Source organism: Nothoprocta perdicaria, unplaced genomic scaffold (genome assembly GCF_003342845.1).
Source record: "Nothoprocta perdicaria isolate Ctin4 unplaced genomic scaffold, notPer1 scaffold_14, whole genome shotgun sequence".
Lineage (NCBI taxonomy): Eukaryota > Metazoa > Chordata > Aves > Tinamiformes > Tinamidae > Nothoprocta > Nothoprocta perdicaria.
The window spans coordinates 884,417-903,247 of record NW_020454538.1 but is presented as its reverse complement, the minus strand read 5'-3'; the positions used below and the strand labels follow the sequence as shown (position 1 = coordinate 903,247).

Genomic DNA, 18,831 nt, shown 5'->3' with positions numbered 1-18,831 from the left:
GGAAGCCGAATGCTTTGGTCTCCTTAGCAAACAGCACCCCTGTTTAAGGCAAGAAAATGAAGAACACAGCTAATTGTCTGATCCTGATCTCAACGAAGCCAATAACAAACACTCCCCCCGAACTCAGTGGCTGCAGGACTTAATCCAAAGAGGATAATGTTCACAAAAGACAGAAAGCTCCACATGGTTCAGCAAAACAACCAAGCAGCAGCGAATGATATTTTTGGCTCTGCTTATAAAAGGCACCACGTTTCTGTCCTTCCTCCTCAGCCCAGGCAGGCTGCTATTTCATGCTTTTATTTCCTGCAAGTGATCACTGGATGATTGATACTTCCCCAGCTTATGCTGGTAACAGAAAGTAACTGGATGCTGATGAAGCGAGCAAGTTTACGGAATCACTGACTATGGACACTCTAAACACTTGGAAAAATTCCTGCAAGGGAAGGAAATCCCACAAAACATTTGCATGCACAGAGCCACGGATGGTGACTAAGGTGATGCGCTCTRCTCAAAAGAGTATGGCTGATTTTGTCTTTTAATGTGTTGTCTGTATATATGGGCATTTATTTCTACTGTGGTTGAACAGACTGGAAAGAGGTTTAAGGGGTATTGGGTTCTGGCCATGACTGGTGTGCTCTGGAGTCCCTTAACCTTGGAAAAGGCCCTACAAAATGGAGAGAGCCTTTTGGCATCTCTGTGCAGCACGTTCGAGGTTGCAGAGACAAAAGCCCGCACACGGGGATGCCCAAAGCCTGTGGAGGTTGCTGTCCTTGCTGGGCTTTGGATCAGGCCTAAGGAGTGCAGCTGAATCCATGTACATGTACACAGTGATTCTCCATCTCTTCCCTCCATTCCTCTTCCTGCTGAAGATACCTCTTTCTTTTCCCTCTAAGTTTCCTGTGCACTTAAGACTATCTTTGATTCCTGCTCTCCTCCGTCSTACACCCAAACTGTTACCACTAGTACCTCCTGGACAAGGTACTGGATGGGAAAACACACGTTTTTGCTGTGACACCCATGTTGGCTGCCTGCCTGGCAGCTGGGCAGCCAAGTCGATGAGCTCCCTGTGCAGTTCACACTGCAGCTCCTACCTGGTGGACAGGGCTAGGAGACAGGCTCTTATCCAGCACTGATTTATTAGGAATAATACAGAAACTTATATCTGATACATCTTTGACTCACCTGAAATTGATTTCTGGAAACAAAGTTGTAACGGGAAAGGTGGATAGCCTAAGCCTCATTTCCTTAGGCTAAAAACAGTGTCAACCCTCCCACCCAACTCTCAAATCTCCTTTTTTGARTGATCTATGTGCCCTGGAAGACTTACCCCTTTCAGTGAAGAAGAAATCTTMATCAACAAAGCAGGGCCTCCCAAAGCTCAACGTAGTAGTTACTACATTTAAAGCTTTAGGGACCTGTCCCTATGGCCTCAGCCCYCGAGGGACAGGGAAGGGGCAAGGAACTGGTGGCATTCACAGGTGCATKAGGACTAGCTCACCTGCAGCACTAACAAATATCCACAGCAGCCCAGCAATTCCTAGCCTGCTCCGTGTTAGAGGTCTCCATCAATGGAAACTGCCTTGAAAACGGGCAAAATAGCTGCTGTAAAGAAGTCAGTGAGGAGCCAGCTAATTGTGCAACGGGAGGCAAAAGTCTAAGCAAAAGGTTAGTCTGACTAAAGAATGGGATAAGGATTAATACGGAAAATCTTATAATCCTATTAGGCTCCTCAGCAGCATTCCCGGATCATCTGGGCTGCTCCAGGCACTTCCAGCCATTCTTTTCCTACCCGGACACAGCAGAAACAGAAGGGGAAAGGAGAAGGGCAAGGCAAGTGTGTGGAAAGACACTGGGAGAGATCCATGGGAGCATCTGTAAACACCATTTCTTTTTGGGAAGCACGAAAATACCCAAACCGCACAGAAAAGCAATGCAGCTACCCCTGCTGCAGTATCAAGAAGGGGAAAAAACCCTCTCCATCACAAAGGGTTAATCTGTGCTACTCCTTGCCTCAAGGTACATCATGGAGCTGACTAAATGCATTTATTTATGTAATTCTGTTATTGAGCATTTTTTTGCTTGTGTTATTCAAGTTAACCATTAAATGAGCACAGAAGGGATGAAGTTTCTTGTACCATGGGGTTGACTGGTTACGAGGGGAAGATCAATGCAACTGAACTGTTGGCTTCTCTTTAGATACTCTCTTTATGTTCTCTTTAGATATTCAGATATTCTGATATTGCAGGAGGCTGCTGCACCATCACTAAACCACCTCCCATCTCCACTTTCCCCTCCAGCTAGTGCTGGACCTTATGTCCTCTCTGCTCCTTCAGTAGAACTGCAGGGACACTGATCTAGCCATCACAGAGCACGGACAACCAGGCTGCATCATTACTTTTAATAGGACATAGCTCAAAGCCTGGGGCTCAGCATCAGAGCTGGCACCAGAAACGAGGAGGCTTCATAAGACATCCTGAGTGCTGATGTTTGGTGATGCTATTTTCCCCCTCGAGGACCCTGGTCCTGTGGCCATTTACATGCAAAATCTCTCTCACATGGAAAAACACTTGGTGATTCCCAGGATTGCTGGCCAGGCCTCAGGAGTAACCTCCAGGAACATCTGCAGGTGCTTTCTCAGGAGCACTTTTAAACATGGGGGTATTTTCCGGGTGGGAACAATGTCAATCTACATCAGCAGGGTCCCACGGGAGTGACGCTTACCTAGGTCCCAAATCATCCGAGCCCYTGGGTGCTTGGGCTGCCCAGCCACTTAGAGCAGCTACGATACCAACACGAGAGCTTTTATTTTCCCCACAAATATCTCATGTTTCTGTTATCATCAACACACAGTACCCGGGATGGCAGGTCCTGCTCAAGTGCACGGAGAGATACCAAAATGTTTTGGTTTCCTCAACATGTTCCCTGGCTCATCCGTCCTTCTTGCACCCAGAGCTGTCACCACGCCAGGCCCCTCAGCTGGCCTGCCAGGAAGGGTGCCAATGGGTTTGTGTTCTTTATTATCAGGTCTAATTAATGCTCACATGGTGCAACAGATTAAAAATAAACAGCACAGTCTTTGCACCAAAGGTTCMCAGTTTAAATCTGGCAGCTGTGAATGAGAAAATAAGCAGAGCACAAGGTCAGGGAAAGGGTTAATGTGAGACACGCCACAGGCCAAATGCCTGATACCCAAGAAGGGACGGGGATGAGGGAAACACCAGCTGCAGGAAAGCAGAGGCTTCAGGCTGGTGTTCCCTGGGAGATGGTTCAAACTCTCTGTGGTCACTTTGCAGCAGAATAAATACAGTGAAATACTTCATTAAACACMCTGCATTTCCTTGTATTTACGTACTCCAGGATAGCCAGGATCTCGTTCCTTCACCTTCAAAAGTGACACCATGTCCATCACCTCCACCCTAGGCGATGGGGACACGCAGGAAGCCCAGACTGGCACCGTGATATGCACCAGGAATGATTATGGCTTGGTGAGAAACAGTCCCCTGAGGGAAGTGGTGGATCTTGAACCTCCCCAGACAGACGAGGGAAGAGGCAGCCACTCCTGTCAAGCAACCGTGACATTTACCGTGACACCTTGAGATCCCACACAACGACTTATCTCAAGAAAGGGCCTAGGGACTTCCTTTTCCCCACTTCTTATTACAGGCAGAAATGCTGGAAAAAAACAGTAGAGATAGCACTGCTAAAGTTTCATATTAAAGCCCAATGGAGATTAAGCAGGTAAATCACTCATTCCAGAGCTGCCATTTCCAGCTGCCTTCAAACTCAGTCAGAATTGCAACTGTCTACCTATTAGCTGGCACTTCAGGATTTCCTCAGAGTCTTTAAGCACAGAGAAGGCCAGCGTGGCTGCTATAAAAAGATTTCACAGCCCTGAAGCTATTTTGGGGAGTGAGTTTATTGCAGGTAGATGGCTCAGGATGCTGCTCTGCTCTGAGCTGCTTGCCTAGAGCCGCTTGGTCTGGTGGGGACCCAGCACTGCAGCCCACAGGAGCGTGGAGAGCTCCTGTTAAATGGCCAGGGCTGTTTCTCTCTGGGGTGTTAATGTGGAAAAAGGCTTTTATTCAAAGCATGGGCATTATATTCTAGAGATGGCAGATGGTTTAAAATCTGTATAGTGCGTTAGCCTACTGTTTTATGATAAGTTGATGATACAAAAGAGGAAAGAAAAATCACAGAATCACAGAATATTCAAGGTTGGAAGGGACCTCTAGAGATCAYCTAGTCCAACCTTCCTGCTCAAGCAGGCACACCTASAGCATGTGGCACAGGGCGGCATCCAGGCGGGTTTTGAAGACCTCCAGAGAGGGAGACTCCACARCCTCCCTGGGCAGCCTGTGCCAGGGCCCTGTCACCCTCACAGTAAAGAAGTTCCTCCTCACCTGGAGACGGAACCTCCTGTGCTCCAGCTTGTGGCCATTACCCCTCGTCCTATCGCTGGCCACCAATGAAAACAGCCTGTCCCCTTCCTCCCTGCATTCTCCCTTTCTGAACTTATACATATTAATCATATCCCCTCCCAGCCTTCTCTTCTCCAGAGAAAACAGGCCCAGCTCATTCAGCCTCTCCTCGTATGAGAGATGTTCCATTCCCTTAATCATCCTGGTTGCCCTTCTCTGGAYCCTCTCSAGAAGCTCCACGTCCCTCCTATACTGGGGWGCCCAGAACTGMACACAGTACTCCAGGWGCGGCCTCACCAGAGCTGAGTAGAGGGGCAGAATCACCTCCCTTGACCTGCTGGCAACACTCCTCCTGATGCAGCCAGGATCCCATTGGCCTTYTTGRCCACGAGGGCACRCTGCTSACTCATGGTTAACTTGGTGTCAACCAGGRCTCCCAGGTCCTTCTCCATATAACCTAAGCTATTTTTCAGGCTAAGAAGTGTATAACTAGTGTAGATTGCATATCAAGAAAGAAGCTCTGAGTTACTAGAGGGTGCTACAAGTATTATTTTGGCATTATTCTCACTGATGCTATGTGAATCAAAAATCAAAATAACACCACGGATGCCTGCAGGAGGAATGGAAGCCCTAGCTAGACCTTGACACGAGCCAAGGAGAGCACTCTGATATAGGGGCAGATCCACACAGAGCAGAGCAACCCAGGAGCAAATGTTACTACTGTACAGACATGTTTATGAATAAAAAGTCACAAGCAAATAATAAAGAACAGAATTCCTTCCAGCAGTAACTGACTTAACTTACTTACATCTCTTAAGTAAGTAAGACTTAACTTACTTACATCTCTGGTGACTCTACAACAGTAACTTGAAAAGCTACAGGGCCAAATATTTATTTGGAGGGAGCAGCTGCATAGACAGTAAATAGGACCATCTCAGCCACCCGTAGTGTGTCCGAGGGCCAAGTGCCTAAGTTCTAGTTAATGAAAACAACACTTGGATAACACTTTCCAAACAAGGATTTCAAAGGGCTTTATACACACACACACACACACACACACACACACACACACACACAGTATATCATCAATCTTAGTGGAAAAGTAGGTTTCATTTCCATTAATTCCTGATGATTGCCCTTCCATTCATGTTTTCTTTTTCCTCTGTAAATGAGGACATGGGACCCTCCTGAAATTATGCAGGAGACCTGAACGGTACCCACTTTAAACTTTAAATCCTACTTTAAAGCAGGATTGCAAGAAAATGAAGGCAAGACAAATTTCACATGTAATTTCATAGTATTCAGACCATGCTAATCCTCTCCTTGGGGCCGGTATCAGCCTGCCACATGCTATATATAACATCTGTGACATTGCACAGAGTTCACCGGCCTTGCAAACCACATATCTCTTTACGGCCCACAGCCACAAACTGGTATCTCTTTTGGGTGCCCTAACAACCTTTTAGAGAGGGGCTGGGAGCTGGCTTTATTGGAACCTGAAAAAAATAAAGAAACAGAGAAATATGAGACTCTGCCACTCAACTTGAAAAACACAGAGCTCTATTTTTTTCTCACATGGATTTTATGAGAATTTATGGTGTGAATTTAATAGAGTTTCTTCCTCAAGGGTCTTTTCTTATTTCATTCATCCTTTCTAATCCCCCCATTTTAGAGAGATAATAACAGCATCTTAATGAAACGCATGGTGCAGCAGAGATAAACAAGAAGGGGCAGATCCCCAGCTGGAGCAAAACTGATAGGGAAGGGAAGGAAGTCGGCAGGGAAGCAGACTCTGCTCCGGAGCGTGGATCGCTAACACACAGGCAGAGCTCCTGGCTGTCCCTCCGAATTCAGAGAAATTATTTGTCTCTAATTAATTTGGGGACTGCACAAGACTTGTTAGGAGATGTTTAAGAGAGGAACCAAAGGCAGAGAGAAGCATCAAGACGAACTGGGGATGAACAAGCATGGGAAAACAGAGGGATAAGGGGACAAAAGGGACCTGGAAACAAGACTCTTGTCCAACCATGACCTGCACCTGGCAGMCAGTTTGCCCCGTGCCCTCATTAAGCTCCATTTCTAACTGTTCTCCTGGGTGAGGACTCACTGCTGCATGTGCACATGTGTCTCGGGGCGTCTGAGTGCCAGCAAGTGCCGTCACACCACGGCTCGGGGTCCGAGTCTCCCCTTCGCCCTCTCTTCTCCTGAACTCAGTCCATCCCCTCATTCCTCCYGGCATTCCGTGGGCTCCAGCCCCATCCACCTGAGCCCCTGACCAGTTCTCCAGTGGAGGCACCACTCCAGACACGGTGCCAAACAGACAGGGATCCACTCCTCAAACCAAGATCACCTTCAGCTGAGTAAACATAGGAGAATTTCCCCTTTATGTCTGGAGAAGTTTCTTGCTGTTTCTTCGACCAGCAGTGCTCTCCTCAAGGAGCAAAGCAGCAGCATGTGATGACAATAACGCGTGTCACTCGGCAGGGAGCCCCCGCAAAATATTTCTCCTATTCTGCTCCAAATGAGCCATTTTAGTAGCACAAAATCCACTGAGCTTCCAGGCAAGCGAAGAGCTTGCTGCAAAGGAGAGCACGTGAGTGCAACACCATATTGCCTTGCCTCTGCTATGAAATTAATATTTACAGACACCTCTTGCTTTGATTCCTCCACTCAGGCATTTTTAGGAGCCAGGAGGGCAGCTAGATTTACCTTTATCCCTACAGCCTTGGTCTCACTTGGCGTGTGGTGTCASTGCAGAAGGTTGTTTTTATGGAAAAGCTGTTGCGTGAGCTGCTCTGATAGGAAACCCCGAGCAGCGGGAAGGTCATTATCAGCTTAGTTGCTCCTATGAAAAGCAGGGCTGCCCGTGGTGTGTATCTGGAGACACGACGACACATCCTTAATTTCACTAGAGCTGCATCTCTGATGCAGCAAGTAAATTATTCATATGCATGGCGAGCAGCCACAATATGATAATTTTTAAAAGGGCCAGAGGCAGCAGCCTTAAAGGCTTCCCTGAATAACAGRCCTGACCACGGGGTCTAAACTCAGCCTTTAAAAGTGGGAGAAGYGCTGTATTTCCCAGGTTAAGTGAAAGTTTAAACAAAACTGATTGTAAGAATTTTATATTCAGCATTTCCCAAAGTTCATCTGTGCTAGTAACAGGACAAACACATATCCCAATGCTCAGTGAGCTTTAATTTCTCAACTTACTAATTCTAAGAAGCTTCTCAGGGCTATAAGTAAGTGCATAAGACCCTAGGCACAGAAACATCAGTGTCTACATTTCTTACTACCCCTGGTGATTTCTCTCCAAGCCTCTGGGGAATAACAAAGTACTTTTATCCTTATTTTGCAGATTGGTTTCTTACAGGCCCAGCTGAGTTTCCCCCTGGTTGGACATCCATCAGGTCACAGTGACAGCATCTAAATGTAGCATCTGTTGCTCCTGTAACCAGCTGGGCTGAGCAGGGCACCAGCACCATTCACGGCTTGGCACACACTGGTACGCAGCGTGTGCACTCACCTTGTGCCTAAACAACACCTCTTTGGAGGAGACACGGTTGCACAGCCTCTCCAACTCGCATCAGTTCCTCAGTATCTCTTGCTTGTTGTCCAGAACCTCACCAAAGGATGAAGATTTCTGGTTTACAGTTCACTTCATGGGAGCGTGTGGCAGATTTCACACCTGCAGTTTGCACGAGACTAAAATATCTCAGCACTTTGCAGGCAAGACTCAACCCAGCAAGGATAGGGACCTGTGGAGGCATCTCAGGATACAGCACGTCACACTGAGAACTTCAATTTATCAACTAGAATCCATGCATTTTAGATGGAGATTCCCAAATAGAGCATGCTGAGACAAAGAGGGGTTTTCAGGGAAAACAAATACCTGTGGTTTCCATTGATTTTGCTGGAATATTGATGCTTTTCAGCACTGCAAATCAGCAGCTTGGTCACAGTCCAGGTAGAGTCAATGAAAGAGCCAGAAACAGAAGTCCTGATTTCCCAGCCATGTTTCTGCTACCTTTATCTCCATTATCGTTACATTCAGATGATCTCACTCAGTGAGGCCAGGTTAGTACCTTTGTGCTGCTAATTCTCACATTTCTTCCTTTAATCTCATCAAGAGATTTCTTTTAAGCCCAAACTCATAGCATGATGTGATTATAGGAAAATCTCMCTTTTCAAATTATCAGATCTTCACTGTTTCTGAGAAAAAGGCCTGCAAACAGGGGTCAGGATTTCAAATCCAGACTCATGATTTGGGGGGGAGGTGAAGGGCTTTGACTCAATGCTTTTGGACAGCAACATTGCTCCCCACCTGTCAATATCTGTTTTGACACAAGATGTCATCTTCCTGTCTGTGTTCAGTGTTGCTCTCTCCAGGCCTTACCATCTCTTCCTAAATTTCAGGCTCTGGCTGTAAGCATCAGARAGCAGAAGGGACTCGCCCTGCTATTCCGCTGAGCTCTGGATGTCCTCAAACACCAGYGAGTTTAGATCAAAGCTGGTGACAGCTCCGTTCTTGCCCTGCAAGGAATATCTGTTTGGGCTTGGTAAAAGGTCAGTGCAYAGTGCAAGCCACAAACGTAACGGTTTTACCTCTGCTTTTTTCTTTTCGCTTAGTGGCTTCACTCTTTTTTCCCCCTTCTCACCTTCTCTCACACACCCAAGCATTGCAGGTTGCAGCTACTCAAAACACAACGCACTATATAAACTTAGGGGCCAGATGGAGCTTTCACAAAAATAACTCCAGAGGAAAGCAGAGAGGAAGACAGCCCGTGATTCCAAGCCCATCACGGACATTTCCAAGCAAGCAGCAGCTTGGGAAGGCAGCCTGCACTTTTTACAGGAACACCCACACTGCCTGCTATTTTATGCGTGTTTTTTGCACTGCTTCTTACCAACTGCAATGCTGCCTGCTTAAATGCCAYCGTCCAGGGAGTGTTTATTCTCTTTTCCCTACATGGAAGGAGCACATTGCTGCAAGTATCGCTCTCTCGAAACAAAGCAGTTGCTATTATGAAGTGAAATGGTTAATTGTTTCCAATTCAGCTGCAAAAAAAAAAAAAACAAAGATGCCTTGAAAGCTGCATCTTAACAGACTCCCTCAGCTCTTGTTGGATGGACTGCCTATGACCATTCCCAGGAGGTTTTTTGGTTTCAGGAATACACCTAAAACACAATAGAGTTTTGAATAGGGATCTGATTTGTTACAGCCAAGTATCTGCAAACCCCAGCAGAATAATAATGGGAAAAGGATGCTGAGCTATTCCAGGGGCCACAGTGCACATCTGAGTGCAAAATATCAGGGCAAAGAGAAGAAACTACCTGATCTACATAAAAATACTAAAAAGAAAAAAAAAAAAAAAAAAAAAAAAAAAAAGAGAGAGAGAGATTTTTACAAGATGTAATTTACACAAGATTAGCTATGAACCATATACAAACCCTAAAGAAAGCAGACTCATTCACATAAGGTACCATGCAAAATCCAGCATAGTACTTACACACTTAAAATGCACGTCCTGCCTCATGGACAGGAGGAAAGATCTTTCACTCTGGCTCTGTGCAGAGTCTTATCCAGAGCTGCTCATTCTGCACCGGTTTAGAAATAAGCTGTGGAAATATCTGCATCGGGAGAYGTGGATGCCCCATCCTCCCAGCCCTTGGAAATGGGCCCTTGGGATTCCAGCTCCATAATCCTACAGAGCAGAAGTGAAGGGGATTGAAGAGAGCCAGGATGAGGGATGGAGCTAAGGGCTCAGCAGCAGCACACTGGGGCTGGCTAGAAGGCAGCCACATGCAGCGCCCTCCCTGCAGGTCTCCTCCTCGGAGAGGAAGCAGGAGAGACAACAGGGATTCACCCTGGTTAAAACAGCTTTGAAAACAGGYGCGCTCGGTGGTCTGCATCAGAATCCCTCGCTGGGATTCTTTGCCCTGTGTTTAAAGGGAGGGCAGCATGCTCTCCATCCTCAGCTTTTGGTAGATACTGGCACTTACTAAAGAGAAGCTCAGTAATGAAGCCAGAAGAAAGGACAGGATACCTGTCCTGAGAGGATTACAGCTCCAGGAGCCCTGTGAGCTCAGTCACCCCTCAGAGACATGACTTAACTTGGGAATCATAAGGAAGAGAAAGCTTTTGGTTGTGTTAATGTGGCCAGTTCCTATCTTATAATGTTCAACTTTCTAGGACCAATTTGGCATCCACTGCAAGATCTTGCTTGTTGTGGGCTGCAGACGCAGCCTTGGCAGCCTGATCCAGTGGATCTGCATTACTCATTGACTTCAGCAGAGCTGCACCAATTAACACAAGTTGAGGACCTAGTGTTGCCTTAGAGATGAGAAAATTATTGAGGTTTGCCTTGAAAGGGAATTCTCCAGCTCCTTAATCCCTCTGTCTGCAGCAAATCCAGCCTTGATCCTTTGCGTTCACCATGGGCTGGGCTGGGCATTTTTGTAGCAGCTCTTGTTAAAATTTTGGCTGTGTGTCACTTACCAACCTCCCTTGACAAATAGCAGAGCCACAATCACCTCTGAGGAAGACRGTCCCTCTTACATCAACTAAAGCATTTCTTTTGCTCGCAGGTGAAAAGACACTAAAAAGCTTTTCTATCAAATTCCACCTCTTCTGTGGTGTTGCACACACYATATACACAGATCTCAAAATGCTATTTAAACAGAGATGAAACAAGCTTTATTTAATGCTGAGATTGGAAGCTACTGACACAGCAAACAGAGAGTAAAGCAGAACCTCCTGCAGACACTGTGCAAGGTTACACAAGGTAGACACAAGCAGACTGTGTGATAGATATATGACAGCTATAACTGTTGACATCTACAGATAAGGATACAGCTGAGAGAGAGGTGATACCCTAAGAAACGGTCACTTAGATCATCACTTTTCCCTGCATCTCTCGGAGTCAGCAGGGGATGGGTTTGGTTGCAATATGACAACTATCAAAACAGGTTAGTGCAGTAAAACAAGCACGACAGAATTCCACATTCATGCAGGAAACCATTTATAATGTTATCTCATTTTCTGTGTTCTTAAATAACTGTTTTCTCTCTGTGATCCTACGCAAAAAAAAAAAAAAAAAAAGCCCTCAGTATATAGGACAGTGGAGTATGTTGCCATGGAAATTATTACGATCTACTTGAATTCAGCAAATCCAGTTTTTCTGGGTATACTCTCCCGTGTATCTTGATTTAATTATTAATGTTCTTTCTAAATAGCAACAGCCTTCTGTTTTGACTGAAAGCCTTAGGAGCAGAGTGAAGAAGATAAATGGGGAAAGTGGAATCCTTTGTTCAGCTGCAAAACAGGTATAATTAAAGGCAGGGAAAACACCAGCAGCTCCCAATAGTCCTGTACAACATGTGCAGCACGAGCCCTTCCCTTCTCTCTCACATGAGATTGGTTATTGCTCATAAACCACCTTCCAAAAACATGAAGAAATTCTCAGCAGTTTCTGGCTTTCTCTAAAAAACACTTTTTTTAGAGGGTGGGTCCAAGAAACAGAATAAAAGTCAATTGATCGGAACGAAAAGAAGCTGCAAAATGAGCAGCAAGAGAGCTTCTTCCTGAGCAGGAGCTGCAGCTCTTCACTGATGCTGATAGACCAGATAGGCCTGGTATCTGGATCTCAAAGGCAGCTACTCATGTTGCCCTGGCATCACTGGCATCTATTCAAAAAAACACACACACAGTTCCAGACATGAGGAATATTCTCTCTAGTCCCTCACAAAGAGGTTCTTTGGTGCCATTTGTGTTGTTTAGTAAAATATGTCATTATGCAAAGCAAGAGACTATTGCTGTCTGCATTGGARAGGAGGGGGGAAAAAGGAATTCAATGTTATTGATTGGTTCATTGATTTCTTCCATGGAATTGGCTGATTATTAATTTATTAGTAATTACTGCACTAGCAGTAAGGATGTGGCCAGTGAGCACTCAGCACTGTGAGAAATAATCCTTTACTATTCATGGCACCAGGAGTCCAGCTGTCTCCTAGTCATTCCCAAGAGTCGATCTCCAACTTTACACCCAAGCCTCTATCTCCGTATATATAAATGTCCCTCATGAAACATGATTCTTGCTCTTCGTTATATTACAACCAACTTCTCTCCTTCTTCAGTACCATTTTTGCCCTCACCTTCTAGGCCCTACACAACGTGTCTGCCTCTCCCTACAAGCCACAAAAGGCAGGCACTCCACTAAGGGGATCCGTCTGCTCCGAGCCTGTTATTAAACTGATGGCCTTGATTTGTGAATAGAGCTCAGAAAAGTACTCAGGTTTCATTTTGTTGCTTCCTCCAGTTCCTTCTCTTCACTCTGCTCACTGTTCATTTGGGCTTGTGAATGGCAAATAGGATGGGATGCTTTCCTCTTCAAGAGCAGCATTAAGCTCAAATACACAGGAGATTTTGCCATCCGAGTGCTTTGTTTGCAAGGGACCTGTCTCTATACCTGCCTCTCCCCACTGAGCCATTTTATCTCACAGGACCCAAACTGAAGCTGTTCACTGGCCTTGACTGTTATAACCAAAGGCAGGATCAGATAAAGCAAAATCATGGCTCAGATAATAGCTGCCTAACTAAGATATAGAAGAAATTCTAACATAGAAAGTCCAGAGATCCAAACCAGCCAACTCATCTGCAGCTCTTCAGCCACCTCTGTGATCAGACTAGAAGTTCCCAATATACCACMTCAAGGTATCTGAAAAGCAGGAAGGCAAATGCACTGCTTAGCACCTAGAATAATTGCTCAGGAATAGGAGGTTTGATTCCATGCCTTCTTAGTCTCCCTGCTTAGCATTTCCTCTTGGCCAGGCAGCTCTCTATTTAACACACAACCTCAGTAGAAAGGCCTTAGAGGTGCCTGCCTGTGCCCAGGRCCGTGGCAGGAGCAGGGAGCATCATTGTGGCAGGAGCGGGCAGCATCGTTGCTCCATCTTTTCTAATCCCTGGAGCAGCCGGCACTTCTGAAAGAAATACACAGCTCATTGTGTAGCTGCTGTTCCTGAAGGATGGGTGATAAGTCAGTCACAKGGAATCGGTAAAATGTTGAAATGTTAACACTGTAATTCAGTTGTTACAACTGCAAAAATAAATAAAATAAAAATCATATTAACAAAGTCCTGACTAAATCAYTGGGTACATAACGGACAATTGCCAGAGAGCACAAATGCACACAGATCGGAGATCTGCTTCAGATTTATAATGTTTTCACAGACTGGTATTTTATGGACCATCAGCCATTTGTGGACCACTAGTTGAGTAACTTGGATCTGAATCCCCTTGCTGGGACTAAGCAGCCAATCTAGGTAGCGTGATGCCCRGCTCAGTAGCCTAAATCAGGTAGTCTGGCTACTGCCTTCTACTGGCTATGACACTGATGACATCGTGAGGAATGGGCCACTGGAAGGGAAGGTTTATCAGACTGTTTAAGCCTTTGGTTGACTGTTTCAGGTAGTATCTACTGAAGTCAGTATTTTTGCTTCAACTCCTCCTCTCCTTTAACTTTTTCCCTGTAATCATAAATAATTAAATCAAATGGCAAAAAAACCCAACCCCAGATCCACTCAATCACATCCCCCTTCCTTCACCAAGGAGCCCAGAGGAAGGACGAGTTCCTGAAGGTTTTCTATGGAATATTGGACACATCACTTGCTCCTGCTGTGCCTCGAGTGTCCTTTCCAGTAAAATGGCAGCAAACATCATCCTGATGATGTCAGACTAAATTAATAACCTGAAGTGCTTTAATGAGATGAAATGGAAAGGCCCCCATCAAGAGAAAGTACCTGAGGCATGAAAGCTGAGAAGGTCAAGCCCAGTAGTTACATTCCACGACTTGTAATTTGGTAAAATGTCCTTCCCTTACCAAAAAAGGACCAGCAGTTCTGCAGGGAATGCATTTATGTGTGTGCAAGAAAAGACAGCAGCGGGGTGAAAGCGAGGACCATTTTTGCAGGATCACCCTTCTGTTGTCTAGAGACACCATTTGTTAGCAAATTCTGCACGTGTGCAGCTGCACGTCCCACGTCTCAGCTCCAGAGCATGTGAAAACTCATCCCGTAGCCTTGCTAAGACCTCAAGCCACGCCAGGTCCATCGCTGTCCTCTCCCATGGCGCACTCTGCATCATTGGCGTGGAAGCCTCTGMAGAGTAATAAATGCCACAGAATTTCTCATACTCTGACAATACAGGGTAAATAACGTGTGCAGAAGTGTGTTCATTGTATCAGCATCGGCTTCTCCATGGATATGTAGCAACTATGTGATCACCAAAAGCACAGGCCTTTACCAGATCAGCTCTCACCCACTCAAGCAACCCCTGTCTCTGCCTACCTATGCTAAAGAGGATATGAAAAACAAWTTTCTGCAGTCACATAATCCCTATTATAAGAGCTTTTTCCATTCATAAATATTCGAACCTCCCATATGCACGAAGAGCAGGCGGAAGAAGGTTCTGCTGGCTTGTTCTGGAATGGAAACTCCTAACTGGTGCAGGCAGCTTCTTCCCAAGGAATCACTGGCTGACTCAGTGGATTTACACCCACCAAGGACAGGTTTGGCAGATCACACCTGCCCCAGCCGAAATGGCACCGCACGGACCGAGAAAGGGAAAGCTGAGAAATCGAGACAGGGAAGGAAATGTCAGTCACCACTTTAAGGAATCATCTGCTTCCTCCTCAGTGCGGTTCCTACTCACATRCTCCAGGGGCAGCTGGAGGAAAGGATGTGTCTGATAAAATCCATAATCCCTGTTACGTGCCTAGAGGGCTGGAAATTCCCAGTAGACATATCTGGGGCAGCCAGTCCATTCCCCATTAAGCCACAAAAGATCAGGCAGGCCATTGCTGATGGTTTGATTTAAAAAAAAAAAAAAAAAAAGGTAAGGCTGTGTTTATTCATCACAAGGAAACCTTTTTGTAATCATTTGTAGAGCACTTTTAAACCCCTTATGACACAAATTCAAATGCTCAGGTCATGCTACATCACTGCAACTATCAATGATCTATCGGGTCTAAGCCTGACTTCTACTGACATCTCCTTCCTTTGAAACATTTTCCAGCAGGTAAGTGAAAAGGCTGACTCCAGAACTGGAACAGAAACATGTGGTTCTGTTCTGTGTGACCCGAAGTGCAAAATGAATTTACCTGTTCTCAGGAGAAAAAAACAAACAGCTTTTCTACAATAATACAATATGCTGCATTTTTATATATGTTTTTTTAATTTGGAAATGCTTTGGCCAAAAGGTATGGCAGACCCATAATGATCTAGGATTGATAGTGTTGCACATTGTGGTCAAAACGGACTGAAATGACAATGACACATCCCAAGTCCTACTAGAGTGGCCTTTACTACTTCAAACACAACAAAAGAAATCTCCTTTAAAATTAATAGCAATAAATTGTAGGCGTAGGACATGCCATTGATCCCTTCTGGTCTGTCTCAAAGCAGATAAATTCAGCGCAGCTCATTACACTTCACAGACGAGGAAACTGAAATATGGGTGTTCCAGAATGTCCTTTCTACTCAGAGATGATGAACAAGCGGTTGCAATCAATGGATTCATGGACAGCAGCACTATCCCACTCCAGCTACAAAGCAACAAATTACTCCAGGATGCACCCATCAGTTACAGGGGCACCCCGTGGTAATAAACTCACCTAGAATTCCAAAGAATATTTGGATTTTGCTCTCAATGAGGTGAGTAAAAGAGGTATGTGGGCTCCAGCAGGATGAATGGAGGCTCTTAAGGCAGTAAGGTATCTGAGGACAGGATTATCTGCCTGTTTTGCACTTGTGCAGCAGCCAGCACAGACCCCACAATGATAAAGCTGCTCCCTGGCACCAGCTCTGGCCGTGGACGATGCTGTTCTGCAGCTCCTGCTGCTCTCAGCTGGGTGTTACCTGCGCACAGTGAGCCCTCCCAGCCAGCTCTAATACAAACCCCAAGGGCTCAGGCTGCAGAGGGTAGGGAATGTGGCCTCACCCTCACAGACTCCTCTCCTTCGGCACTGTTTTAGAAACAAAAACCTCCAAGACAGAGGCAGGTACAGCAAAACCATGAGAAGTTTGAAAGCACCACAGCAGTGGGCTAAGGGAATGCACGTGCAAGCCCCAAATGAAGGCAGGCACTGAGGCACATACCCTCTAGCTAAAACTGACTCGAATATGAACAACAGGGATGCTGGAAGTGGCAAAACGCCCAAGAGCCAAAGTAAAGATCTACTCTGGGTTTCTGAACCCTCTCTATTAGCTGAGTCATGTCAGACCCAACCCATCAGATGAGCAGGAGCACTAAGAGCACAGGGCAGGATCCACAGAGTGCTTAAACCGCGACACCTCCGTTGTAATCCTCACCAGCCGAGGAGAAAAGAGGCATGGGCATGGAAAAAAAAACCCTAACTGGGGGGCCATCTATTTAGGGCAGAGCTCTCTGCATTGACAGACGAGTTGGTAATTCACAATGAGATGGGGAAATCGGATTAGATCTTAAAAGGATGGACATGTCCTTAAGCTAAGTAGCTGGGCAAAGAGAGTGGGGATCCAGCTTAGCTCACTCTAGGTTTCCTTGCAAAATGGAGATCTTGCAAAATGGAAATTAAGTAATTATTACCCTGATTACTAAATGATTAGTACTTTGAATACGTATCAGAATTATTATTTTGCTATTGAAGCMTCAGTATAGCAAGTCAGTGGGACCATCTTGTACATTGGTAACTTGCACCTTGCTATTTAGACAAAGCAAACACGAAGGTCTGTACGTTCAGTGAGTTACCTGAGTGCAGATGTCAACAGCTGTTATGCCTTGTCCCTACCTGATTTTTACCCAGTCCATAGTTCTTGCATGAAATCACCTGGGTATGTGTGCCGTGTGCGTGTCAAGCCAAATAAGTTAACCTGCCATTTCTCTCCGGGTTCCCTTTGTTCTTGAGGATTATCTGGGTTACACGACAGCAGCTTTTCAAAGCAGGGAATCAGCCCAGCGGAGAGGAAAGGAAGGCAGCTTGGACAATGCACATCATGCCCCGCRCTGTCGCCGGCAGCGTCTGCACAGCTACGCTGCTCATATTGAAGCATTAAGGTATTTAACAGGCTTGCCCACAGTGAAGCCCAGACGCCACCACGGCCAGCAACAGCTGCAGCTGCAGCCCCATCGTATCAGTCTAGGTGCTGAACACAACTCTGGAAATCCCAGAATGTTCCATATCTGACCAGTATCAGTGTCTTAATGACATGAAGAAACAGGCAGGTTCAAGCTGAGTTTTCCTATGTTTCATTTCAGCAAAAGGAGACCTTGAAAACGCCTGCCAGGAACTGTGCTGACAGTGCAACCTCATGGCACGTTTCTCGCAGACAAAGAAAGTGAGAGGCCTTCCCAGACCCGCTGCCACTTGGAAGCACAACAGATGATCCCAAGTCAGGAGCCGCATGCAGCGGATAGYGGGGAATGGCAACCCCTTCACCTGCTTCCTTGTGCTAACCTTGACCAGCCGCATTTCCAGTGGGAAGCTGGGGTGACAGCTCCATCATCCTGCCCCACCTTATGCACAAATCCGCCCCCACCCCAGAGCCTCTTCTGGCTGCACCAGAAATGCCCTGTCCTCCCTGAAGCTCTTCTCAGCTGAACATGGAGCTGAGGCAGCTCTGTCCCCACTGTCTGGGAAGCTTCCTAGGGAATTCCACTCCGGGTGCGGAAAGGCGACGGCCCAAGCGCAAGCAGCGTTCGCCTGCCAGGCTCCAAGGACGCCAGGCAGCCGGTCCCGCTATTGCCGCTCCAGAGCCCCGGCGGCAGCGGGGGGCCGCGCGCCGCCCCCGCTAAAAAAGCGCCGGGGCCGCCGCTCCGCGCCGCGCCGCTCCGCGTGGGGCTCGGCCCTTCGCAGCGCTGCCCGCGGCCGCCCGCCGGGGCGTTCGGCTCCCGCCTTGGAAAACACCCCGTAACCACATATATGTGTGCATAGATATGGCATAACTGCATATATATGTGCATAGATACGGCATAAGCATCTATATAGGTACAGATGCATGGCATARCCATGTATATAAATGTGCACAGACACGGCATAACCATATATATCTATGTGTGTGCACTGATATGGCATAACTATATATATATCTATGTGTGCATAGCTGTGGCATAGTCTAGTATATACATGCATAGATGTGGTACAGCCGTGCATATACATGCACAGATGCGGCACATCCATATATATATATATATGGGCACATACGTCCCCGCGTCCCCCCGCAGCAGCAGCAGCAGCCTGCTCCGCTCGGCCGGCGCGCACGCAGCCCCCGCGCGAGCTACTCACACGACGAGGCGGGAGATGATCCAGGAGACCATGGCGCTGGTGGCGCTGGTGGCGCTGGTGGCGCTCGCGCCGCGGCTCCGCGCCCGCCGCCG

At 46.6% G+C, this 18,831-nt stretch overlaps 1 protein-coding gene across 1 annotated transcript in view; it reads right to left on the bottom strand.

The window, feature by feature from the left end:
- REEP1 (receptor accessory protein 1) overlaps positions 1 to 18,825 on the bottom strand; it is a 50,108-nt gene extending 31,283 nt beyond the window's left edge. Inside the window, exon 1 of the mRNA XM_026034154.1 lies at positions 18,740 to 18,825. Within this exon, the coding sequence (XP_025889939.1) occupies positions 18,740 to 18,771 (32 nt within the window). The 5' untranslated portion in view covers positions 18,772 to 18,825. The remainder of the gene's footprint in view (positions 1 to 18,739) is intronic.
- Between the last annotated feature and the right edge of the window lie 6 nt (positions 18,826 to 18,831).